At 40.3% G+C, this 12585-nt stretch overlaps 1 protein-coding gene across 1 annotated transcript in view; it reads left to right on the top strand.

Annotated features, from left to right (window-relative positions):
* Positions 1-2238: 2238 nt before the first annotated feature.
* Positions 2239-12585, top strand: part of cpne5b (copine Vb) — a 51611-nt gene continuing 41264 nt past the window's right edge. The window contains exon 1 of the mRNA XM_037252726.1: positions 2239-2474. Within this exon, the coding sequence (XP_037108621.1) occupies positions 2356-2474 (119 nt within the window). The 5' untranslated portion in view covers positions 2239-2355. The remainder of the gene's footprint in view (positions 2475-12585) is intronic.

Genomic DNA, 12585 nt, shown 5'->3' with positions numbered 1-12585 from the left:
CGATGACACAACACAACTGCTATGCCGTGACTCCCTTTGGGAATTGGCATCTGCATTTTGCCATTTTGTTTTTCTATAATAAGCTGCTAATTGCTTTATTTAAGTGTTTTTCCCCCCCCCACCGTGTATGTACTGTAGATAATTGCCATTCAGAAGGTCTTTCTGTTCACATTCCTCTTTATTGTCCTGCCAGCCCGTGGAATCTCGGCGTTTATGTGCGCAATCTACATAAAACCATCCAAATATATGAATCAAAGGAAAGAGTGTGCAGGTAGACATGTGTGTACCTTTTTATGGGTTCAGTGACATGGAAGAAGATAAATTGCTTTTATGTGTTTGTGTGTGCGTGCTGCTGATGTTAAGCTGAGGGGCTGTGTGGGCAGAAGCATCCTTTGCCGGCATAAATTGATTTTCAGAATCCAGACAACTATAGCTGCTTATTGCAGGGAAGCCATGTGCTTTTTATCCATTTATGAGTGAAAAGTGTGCAAAGCTGCTTGAGACTGTGCGTGTCAGCAAGGAAGGAAGCGAAACAAACTATGGATGTGTGGTCTGACATATGAAACCGAAAATGCCAGCTGGGCTCACCCTAGTCCTCCAAATGTGATGTTTCACCCCAAGAGATTGCGAGTGAGTGATTTAACAAAGGCTACATGCCGACTGCCTGGATGCATTTGGGAAGTGTATTTAGTCCAATATGACAAAGCCATCTGATTGTTGGCAAGCGCTCGCACCAGTTTTGCATTTTTATTGCAATAGTTCATCGTGTCGAAAGTCTGAGCAGCAAACAACTGGCCAATGATGGATGCACGCCATTAAATATGTAATTCCCCTCCGTGTAATTAATATTGATTTTACCTCAGCCAGCATATATTAATTGGTAACTGCACTTGTTAAAAGGGCGTGTTAATTTCTCCTCTGGTACAAACATGTGGAACTTTAGTCTTGGTTGATGCTTTTAGATAAATATATTAATGTAACAAAATCTTTGTTATTGTGAGAGTGGTATGCAATTTATCGCATGGACCAGGGGCGTCAAACTCTTTTTTTTTGCGTGCCGCATTGTAGTCATAGCTTCTTTCGGAGGGCCATTATAACTGTCAACCCAAATAAATGTATGAGCACCTCGTATTATATACAGTAAAAGCGACAAAACAAACTGACAAATAACTCGTTTTCAAATCAGACTAGTAAAAACTGGTAAAATATTGGAAAAAAAAAAAAGATATTAAAAGTGAAGACAACTTGCAATTCTAGTAATGACACGAATTTGATGCACAATTTGTCTTTGCGGGCCACATACAATGATGTGGCGGGCTGTATCTGGCCCCCGGGCCTTGAGTTAGACACCTGTGGCATAGAGAGTTCTTTCCCAATAGCAATCGTTGCTCAAGCGGTATTAGAAAGTTTTCAGGAAAACGAGAAAAAACACAACATTCAACAAACAAAAGAGTACAGTTGCCTTGATTACCATGACACAGAGATAAAGTAAAAACACTTCATTTTTAGCAAGCACATTAATGGATATATTTTTTGAGTGATTTTGTGACAGCAATTTTGAAATACTTGGGCAGTTATTCTAGTCTATAGGCAAACATTTAGCTTACCTTGTTTAGCTACATTATACCCCATTGTTGTGGGAATTTTGAAGATGCCTTTATTTGATTATTTAGCTTATTATAGTGGATTATGTATAATTAGTTTAAATACACAATAGTTGAAAATAAAATTGAATATCTATACAACTCGCCCCTAAACAAAAAACAGGTACAAAGCCATTAAGATCGTAGATATTTCGATTTTTATCATCTTAAGTCAGTGGGAAATCCTTTTTGAAACTAAACAATCCCTTTGACAAGCTTATTATTGATTCCAAATCGTTGCCACTGTTATCGTTTTTTGCAATCACGGCGACTCGTCAAAGAAATCCGTGCGTAACCGAATCACTGTCGCGCGCGCATGCACTCTCAACAGCCAGCAGTGAGCCTTGCATGGGCAGGGTCGCCAACACTTGAGTGTGATTCATTCAGGGAGGAGGACGGATACGTTTGAGTGCATCTGCTGCCTTTCCTCTCCACATGCTCCACTGTGCACATAGAGGAGGAGAAGAACTGTCTTCATCAAAACTTCGGTTATGGACACATAACCAACGGCTGACTTCGCGGGTGTTCATCAGCTTATCTCCTCACTTTCGTCTCCAGCCTCAACGTGTCTGAAGTGGCTGCCTCACCGAGTCGGACCGGAGGCCACCTGGTCTCTGATCTGGTCTCCGGAGTCGGTGGAGACTCAACACGCTCCATCGGGGCCAGGCTGTGCGCCTCCCGGATCCGACCGGAGCCACCGCGCGCTCTCGAGATGGACGTGATGGAGAGGGAAGTCATGGACAAGCTGGAGGACATGTCATCCGTGTACGACTTCGACCCTATCACCGGCAACATCCCCGCCACCAAGGTGGAAGTCACCGTTTCTTGCAGGTGAGTCTCCGCGATGGTGTGAGGGAGGCGGGGGTGACAACTCCGGGGGGAAAGTTGCGCAAAAGGTGCCGCACCCACTGTCGGACTTTTGCCTTGAATTCTTTCGATTCTTTTTCTGTACCTAAAACATGGCAAATGGAATTAAATGAGCTGTGAGGGAGAGCCTTGACACCAAAAATGAATAAATTTAATCTGGATGTGTTGAGATGAATAAATGTTTGCACTGCAATGTTTTCCCCTGACCTGTTTTCATCAATCACTCCTAGCAAACTGTTAAATATGAAGTCAGAAAAGAAATTTGCCAAACTTAACACTTGCACAGGTAAAATAGTCATATTTTGCATTCAATATTCAAAAGGTTTAGAAAGTCAAGGCTCTCAGCGCATTATCACACACACGCGCGCACATGCACGCGCGCGCACATGCACGCGCACACACACGTACACACGCACACACTTGCATATCCTTTCATGCTGGGTTTTTAGGTTGTTGAGCCATTCAAGCGAGCCAGTTTGAGCTGTGTATGCATTATTGATGTACTGTCTGACATACAGTGCGCTCTGTGCCATGCACATCCTCCAGCAATGAGAAAAAGAGAGGGAGAAAAAAAAAAAGCAAAGAATTTCATTTTAATTAGTGGACGAACTCGTGGCTTTAAAGCTACACTAAATAAAAAGGAATGGAGAGTTGCAAGGCTTCAATGAAAGATTTTTGATTTTGAATGCATCATTTCTGATTGCAGAATTAAGCAGTATTCAGACACTTTGAGTGACATTCATAGAAGATGACCCTTTTTTTTCTGCTCATGGATGTGATTGTGAGATGAAGCAAAAAGGCGATATATCATGAAAGTACATTTGCTGCTGCAATCTGACTTTAAGTGATAAATAAGTCATACACATTTGAAACACACTGTCATATAATGGAGGTATGGGGAGGGGGGGGGGGAGCGAATAGGTGGGCCCATATGCTGGAGAATGCAAAACAAGAATGCATCTTGATACCTACTATTCTATTCCAGGTGGCCTTGCCCTACCTTCCCATTCTTGACATAGCACCAGCTGAACAAAAGTGCTGCTACAGTATGTCATTCAGTCATCTCAAAACTTCTGCGCCAATGAAGTATGAGTCACGTTTGTGAAGAAAGGATTCACACGCATTTGTGTCATGTTCTCAGCAAGGTCTGGAAGCTTGATGATAGCTGCTGCCTGTTTTGGTTAATAGCCCTCATTACAAATGACACAGCCTGCTTTTGACAACATGTTATCAGGACCAGTGGCGGAGAAAGTGGGTGGACAGGGGATAAGGAACATCAACGGAAATAATAGGAGGAATTTAGTGGTCTTCAAGCCAGGGTGGATGTACATGGTGGTATTTATTTAGTGGATTATATTCCTATGACATCAAATGACATTTTTGATTCCTACGGCGTTAGTTCAGCTAAAGTCTCCACCCACTTGGTGCATCAGGTCCACAGACCAGATGCTCCCGGAAGGAGCCTTTCTGTTGCTGGTCATTGCCTTGAATGTTAAGCAAACCCAACTCACCATCCATTTTTCAAACTTGTTTGAAGATTCTTTGGCATTCAACTGACTTTTGACTGTTACTGTCCGGCCTTTGTAAATTAATTTTTTTCCAATCCCATTGCTCAATGTGAAGCACTTTGTTGCACTGGAATAATTATATTTCTGTCATTTTGTACAACACAAAGTGACAGTCATGAAATTGATTATTTTTAAACTTCCACGATAATTTAATAATGCTGCCAAGATGCGTTTTAGCAAATAAACATATGGTGTTTTATATAAAGCAGTAATCCCATGAGTCCAATTGTACGTGGCTATCTTGGGCTGTGTTTGTCAACAAGCTATGCTTCCAAGTTGCGTGAATGCAAAGCAGAGCCAATTAAGCCGTTACTGTCATGGATAGTTTTTTTCTTGACACCTAATCACAATCAAGCTCCTCGGGATGCGGAAGATTGATTTCATAGCTGATCAATCTTCCTCTAATTGGGGGATGGCGCTCGTCACACTTTTTAACCATATAGGAAACTGTTTCTGTTCTTCAGCGACATGTTTCCCCAACAGGGGCGGGATGTGGAATTTCTCCACTTGTTTCCTTCATGCAAGCATCACACGGCTTTGATTAAATTCCTGTGCTAAATATCGGGATGGTCGACATTTGCATATGGATTTGAGTTTATGACAAGCCTGGTTTCCGCCTCGGATAGGTGCCTTTATGAATCTGGGACATTCGGTGTAGAAAAGCCCCCGGGAGATCCAGAGCCAAGGCTTATCATCATTCTCAGCCCCCTCACTCGCTTTCACATCACATCTCTTTAGGTTAAAGCACTTCTGGTGGGAATATTTCCTGCACCATCAAGAGATCCCTGGTGCTAATTAACCGTAGAGAAAGAAACACCCAAACGATGTACAGTATATCTGCAAAGTAACTCATTTGAAATGCATCACAGCTACTTGTGATCTGTGCAGCCACAATATTAGGTACACCCGTAGATGCCAAGAGAAAAAGCCCTTCAGTGTCCAGAAGGGATTTGAGAAATTTAAAACATTGTTTTTATTTAATTTCTTTTGTCGCATTAAATCTACAAGAATGAGTCAGCCTATTTTTTTTTTTATAAATACATTTCCCTACCACTATGTCTCGGTGTTCGAGAGCTGGAATGTGTGAAGTGGCCAGGAACTCTTCACACCTGCCACCTCCAACTTTTTAGACTTTCTTTCCTTCTCTCGTCCTTCTGATCCCAAAACTCATTAGTTGGATTCTTCCTGTACCACACTAGCTGCTGCAGCAACATGGTTTATGGTACAAAGGCGACACAATGCTTCCCCATTAAATATGAATGCGCATTTTCTTTTTGTTCTGTTCCCCGGTGGTTGAAATTAAAACACCAGATTTGCTAGATCTTTGAAAGCACATCTGGCCACGACACGCTAAGGAAAAGTTTGTGGCAAAAAACTGACAAATTATGTTGAACAGTCTTACATAGCAGCAAACGTCCCACTAAAACATTCCGCAGCACAAAAACAGCCTCCTTTCAATTGTATGCATGATGACAACAGAAAGACACTGATTCTTATGTTGAGTTTTGCATCCGATAATCCCCCTCCCGGGTCTGTCAGTAACACTGCTCAGCTGTCAGCGTCTTCCCGCTTCCACAACATTAATCTGTTCTGTGATGGAATCGTACATGTCAAATCTTTATATCAAGCCTTCAGTTTGTCTTACTGCACATTAACTCCAGAGAAGCTGTTTTGAGCAGAAAGTAGTTGCTGTTTAGGAAGGAGACAAGATGAGTATTGATGGAGAGAGGTTGAAGAGGTTTTGATCGATGATCTTTGTCTGACAAACACCAGCCAAGGAAACACCACAACTCAAAATCAAATCTAGTCGTGAAGCACGTTAGTGTTTCAAAAATGTTTTGGTGGCACATTGATTTATAAGTTATAAAGTTTGGAAGTAATTTAATATTATTATTTGGATTATATTATAATACTTTATTTATAATTATATATATAAAAAGTGTATACATATTAACCGTATATAAATAAATAACATGTATATTATAAGATATATAATATTATTATTTAATATTAAATTTAACAATAATACCGTTAAGATTTGTTTTGGGGGCTTGTATAAAAATAAGCACATAAACAGGATAAGGCAATTTGACTTCAAGGCATGTGGTTAGAACACTTAACAGTCTTCAGCCATTTTACATTCATTGGGTTCTCACCATATCTTGGGTGGTTAAAATGCATAGTTACATATTTTCATCGTTCTACTCTTATTAATCCACTTTCTTTGATTGATGGAGGCTGTCACACATATCGTGCACTCTACTGTAATCACTTGAGACAAGTGAAGTGGCATGATTGATATGACATGACAACTGCTTTCATTTTGACACCGCTTTGCAAATAGCCAAGACAATGCAAATGTCATTTAGCATCTCATAGCCAGCGATCCCCGACTGGCTTGGATCAGATGCGTATCTGCGCCTATTCTGAGTCTGTGCTGCTATTTCAGCTTTGGCTGGATGCCCCTTTTTGCAGGATCAGATGATTGAGCAAGATGGTCCCGTGCGGTACAGCAAAGCTGGATATGCGAGAAAAATGTGTGGGTGAGATGAGTGTATTTGATTATAATGCCACTGACACCCTGAGGGGAAATGGATAATGGAAAATGTGTGTGTGTTTGTGTGTTAGGGTCTTGCTTCCTCTACTTATTACATTCAGAAGGTTGTAATTTTATTTATGATGGCTGATAAGAGTTATTGTTGAATTCAATCAAACCGCTGGAAGAAAAAAAGCAATAAATACATTTCCCACTCTGATGTGAGGAAATTCCATGCACGGTTTCAGATTTTTTTTTTTTTCATTCAAGTTCAGATTTTGTTTAAGGGGGAGTCTTTGCTTTCGACTGGTGTGACATTTGTCTTTTAGACACATTTATGATCCCCTGAGGAAGAAGTCCACAGACAGCAATCAGCTCCAGCCCTTTTTTCACCACCACGAGATTGGAAACCACCACGCAAGCTCTTACTACTGTAGTGATCTGCAACCAGCTACACTTATGCCTCATAAAAAGCACATTTTAATTCCAGGTTTGCATGTGTCTGTGGTGCATAGGTCAGCCCGAAACAGGAATCGGTCACTTTTGGCTTTATAGCATAGTCTAGAATGAGTACACCAGTTTGTCTGTCCGTCTGTTTGCTCCCTATGTCACTACACAGGAAAAAAAAAGTGATGCAGATTAATGGACAGCAGTTGTCATGGAAACATGCAAACTATGTGAAATTTACATATGTTGCTTCATCCCTTGAGAATATCTACTGCTCAAGTTCTATCCATTTAGAACTCTTTCCCAGTAGTGTACATTAGTTATCTGGGTCTATAGGTAGTCATATACTGTGGAACAAATTCATTTATGCTGAAATTCTTCCTCTGAGGTGGTGGTTTTGCTCCACATCAACTTGTGTGATTCGATGCGTCTTGCTACAGAGTAAAACAAATCAGACTTACGTGAGAAGCAATTTTCTTGTTTTAGCCTCAGATAAGACAAGATCACAGATTCCTACTGCATTTTACTGATTATTGTGCTTTTAGATGTGACCCACTTTAGAAAAGTTGTTTTTTTTCCAGGAAGAAAAATCGTTCGCGTTTATCAGCTTTTAATCTTGCAATCAAATAAATCAGCCAGCAGTGCCTTCAAGAATTTTTGCATGCAGGCACAGTATTGCAAAATTCCCCATATGTCCAACAATCACTATAATATACTATACTATAGATAATGACAGTTAGAAAAGAACATAATAAATAAATAAATAAATAAGTAAATATGGAAAAAGCACTGTACCCACTGTAAAACACAGATGTGGGGAAGTTATGATGTTGCTATGTTGCATCTGCCACAGATTGTTGAATCTGTGGAGGGTGCAATGAAATCTGAAAATCTCTCCAAAGGGGCGTGGCCTAGTGGGTGACATCAGAAACAAGGGTGCTGTTTGTACCATTTTCTAAAAGTTAATTAAAAATTGTGGCACTTTCACTCCACTGACATTTTGGCTTGCAGCACAAAGCAAAAGACTAACTAAATGACATAACTCATAACTCAAAGAACTTGGGCACTCGTATGTCAAGGCACCTCTGTACTCAAATTTGGCTTAGACAATTTTCAGTATTTCTTTCAACTCAGCATAATGTCATTTTTAATTTACTGTAATTATATCAATCCAAAAATAACAATGTGCTTATGCTATGCTTATGTATGTTAAGCGTGATATTACTTTGGGGCAGTTTCAAATTATTTCGGTATTCACTGTTGTTTATTTCTTAATCAGCTACCAACAATTTGGCCTACTACCCACATAACCACTGCTTACTGATCTCACCTATCAGTAATGCACAATTAGCCGTTCTCCTAATTATACACCGTGCACATCTTCTTGACCCCTGACCTTTGTTGTGTCAGCCAGTAACACAATTTCCCCCGCTGGAATTTAAGGGATGATCTTAAGCCTTCACGCCAAGCCAGGCAGCGAGCTCACTGTGACTGTCTGGCACACTGACTTGGAGTCTCCCCAGAGGAGGTTCTGCCCTGAATAATTCAACAGCTGGTGGGGTGGAATGATCCTGCTTGGGTCTACCATCAATTCGACACTAAAGCCATGCCAGCATTACAGTTACGCAGGTGGAATTGTTGCTCTCAATTAAATTCCCGCATAGTCGGTTGATCCATAATCTCTGGAAAATGGATTATTGATGAGACTAGTTCCGTGTACAGAATCGAAAGGAATCTGCTGATCAGTTAAGTTGTATATCGAAAGAGAGATATGATGCCATAAGAAGCAGAAACGACAGCTGAGTGAATTTTTTGAGCAGTTATCGTACTGCTGCATAATTTCCCCGTACACTCTCCTCCATGCGGCTCCAGCACGATCAACAAATTGCTTACTTCAAAACTTCCTTCCCAGTGTGTGCACATGCTCCTTTTGCATCTCTCTTGTAGTTTCCTTTTTTCTTTCTCTCTTCTGTTGCCTCCTCTCATCTTATTTGTAATTATTGTCTTCCAGCTCTGTCATCACTGTTACCATGCACATGGCCCGCTTTCATTTTGTCACACAGTAGCTTTTTCAAGGTGGATGAGTGTGGATCACCTTTTTAATCTTCCATTCTTGCTTAAATGTCCTTGAGGGGAACGCGTTGCCTTTTGAGGCAGGCTGTTATTGCTGAATGAAAACATCATTGCTCAATGAACATCTTACCTTTGCACTTTCTCAACCAAAATTGATTTGATAAGACTTAGAATTGGAAAAACTAGGTCAAATGTCTTCAAGCGTTTTCTATAGGGATTTTATAGATCGAATGGATATTGATTTCATTTTAATGTTGCATCATTCCAATTCCAAATTGATCATTATTTTCCGATAAAAGAATCGCAAGATTCGATTGGCTCATAGAGTGGCATGCAGTATTGATTGTGAACACCTACTTAAATCAAGAAATGCCATATTATATTTTCTATATGGATTTTATAGATCGAATGGATCTAGTGTTCAGTTCAAAGATTTTAAACAATGACTGTGCTTTGATTTTGTATAATGCATGATGTGGTATGTTTTGGACCACGGTGCCCTTTCCTTTCTTCTTCATCGTTGTCTCTCATCATTAACTGTTATCAATTCCACATCTCAAACACCACCAACCACTGGATAGAAATTGTTTTATATTCATGTTTTTGATGTGGGTGTAGCTGCAGTGTTTTTTTATTCTTTTTTTTCCCAATAGAAATTGGTTTATAATACTGAAAAAGATTCATCACAGTAATCATCCTACGAAATGTTCATACGGTGCTACTTTTTGCACACTCTGTGCAACCAAGAGGTAAAGCTCTTGCTGGAACCTTCTCCCACTACAGCAGCAGGAAAACGCCTTCAGTGTGTGAACCTCTCACCCTCAATCTACACATACTTATGCTTCCTCTATGTGCATTGCCAAGGAATGAGGTGCCGGTGATATGAATAAATCTTGGCGTGCATGATGTAAAAATAAGAGTGAACACTATAAAACCCTGTTAGGAATCATTGAAAAGGAGCCGTGTCCTATAAATTCAGTTCATTTATAATGCACAACATATTAGATTGGATGGAAGCCTGAACGGGCGGAACCTTCGAATCTGCCACCGTAAATTTATGCTCACTTTTAGTCTAGTCCAAGTCTCCAAATCACTTCGTCTCAATTTGCATGCCTCTTCAAACAGAAGCACTGATCCCTTGATATTTATTATCTCCTCCTCAGTATGCCCCGGTTGAGCAGAGCAGTTAAAGTGTGAGAGGCTGAAGGAGCCTCCCCGTTTGCTTAAAAGAAGCATCTGTCTAATTAGCAGGCTTGCTGGTAGGCCAACACTATATCAATAAAGGCCGTGGAGTTCGTGTCTGCTGAGCTGGGGCTTGGTTCTCCAACATGAGAAGAAGAAGCTTTGATATCCTTCTCTATTTTTGATCTCATCCACAACATTTTCTGTTTTGACTCTCAGAGAGGGTAGGAGGGCGGCCTCCCTCTCACAAACACACACTTTGTGTGACACGTTTGTCTGTTCTTCTCCGCTTGTGATTGGTTTTCTGTTACATTGCTGCTCACTTCACTCCACAATATTCTCTTGTATACAGACAATCGCTTGCCGCATGCAGGGCACATCTCACACAGACACACACACACACACTCGCGCGCATCCAAATACTGCCTCGGTTGAATCTCAGATCTTTTTTCGAACCTCATTTACATCTTGAAAGCCCTATAGCATTGCCAGTAGATTGCATAATGCCCAAATGTAAATCTGATGACACTTTTGAAAGTTGGATTGTTTTCACAATTAGTCAAATGGTGTCCTTGTTTGTTGTTCGAACTTTTGAAGTTAGGTAGTCTTTCCTTTTTGTTGCTACCATTTATACAATGCATTGTGCAGGAAAGTATCTATTTTCAATTGTGGCGTTGACTTCACTTTTGGAAAAGTGTTTCAAAGCAGAGCGGAGTTGATATTACCAAAGACGAATGAACAATTCACGGAGAGTAGAAGTCGAATATCTTGATTCCCTTGATCTAGAGTATTTATAAACCAATCTAGTATAGACACAGACCTGGCACACATTGTAATGGCCAAAAGGGAAAATCAATTCTTTGGTCAGCACTTCTAAACCTTTGTACTTAGTTGTGCATTTATTTGCTAACATTTAGGACAGTGAAGGCTTGCTTGTGAATTCAGGGCAGGACCATTGTTGATGTGGGCTTGGCGTGTTGTAAAGCATACACGACGGAGGCCACACTCAGCACAGGGTAATAAAAGAATCACTTTGATGAGAATTCATTGCAGCAGATCTGGTTTTGAATAGATGAGCTCCTCCTGCTTGCTGGGTGCTTCTGTTTGAAGTTTAGGCTGTTGTCGTCTTTTCCTTTTACCCCCCTGGAGGGCTTTTTACCATTGTGTATTGATGTTTATATACGGTGAATGCCTGGAAGTGAATGTAAGAACATTCTGCACTTGGCCTTCTCCTCTGCATGCATGCTTGTCCTCCTCAAAACTGTGGATTTCAATCAAAGCATAATAAGAAGCATTTTCTTTTTAATTATTTAATTATAAAATCAGTTGGAGAGAATTTGCTTCTCTTGTCATTCAATTTGAAAATAATTGAGGTTGATTGATAGCTTGAGTTAAAAACTTGATATAATTTACAACGATGTATAATTTTTCATGTCATGTCAATCATTGGAATCCAAGAGACATTGGTGTCAGCAGCCTCCGTTTCCACATTTTTGGTAACATCATATTACACGTTTTGAGGTTTTTCAGACACGGGACTTAAATGTAAATGTTAGGATTTGGAGCAGTTTTAGGCCATAAACATTTTCGATTAGCAGCTGTATTGTGAGCTCTTTGCAGATGACAGAGCTCCTCACCTTATCTCAAAAAAAAAAAAAAAAACCCACAGAGGAAACTCATTTCGGTCGTCTCTGATCTTCCTGTGTCGGTCATGACCCGACGCTCTTGGCCATAGGTAAAGCTGGTAAAGTAAATCGACCGGTAAATCGAGAGCATCGCCTTCTAGCTCAGCTCCTTCTTCACCGCGAAAGACCGATGCAACGTCTGCAGACGCATCAATCCGCCTGTCAATCTCAATTCGTTCTTCTTCGCTTGCTTGTGAACAAGACTCCAAGATAACCCCACTTGGGGGAAGATCTCCTCGCTCTTTTTCACCTGAGCAAACTGGGCTCAGGTTTGATGCTGATTCTCATTCACCTCTCAAGTGAGAGATGGTAAATCCAACACAAGTAATGTACATCATCTGAAAATCACTGAGGTGTAAAACTGAGGTCACCAAATGGAAGTATTTATTTTCTCCATCAACTCACAAAGTCCCAAGTTGAGATTCTTTACTTGACGTGAGTTCACTGTATATAAACATTGTTTTATATTATATTATATCATATATATATATATATATATATTTTTTTTTTCAGACTCTCAGACTGAATCATATTGGTGGGTAGCCTCACCCAGTAAAAATATCATTGACATTTACCAGCTCACA

This window comes from Syngnathus acus, chromosome 5 (assembly GCF_901709675.1).
Source record: "Syngnathus acus chromosome 5, fSynAcu1.2, whole genome shotgun sequence".
In the NCBI taxonomy this organism is placed as follows: Eukaryota; Metazoa; Chordata; class Actinopteri; order Syngnathiformes; family Syngnathidae; genus Syngnathus; species Syngnathus acus.
The sequence above is the reverse complement of the archived record's forward strand: the minus strand, read 5'-3'. Positions and strand labels throughout refer to the sequence as shown.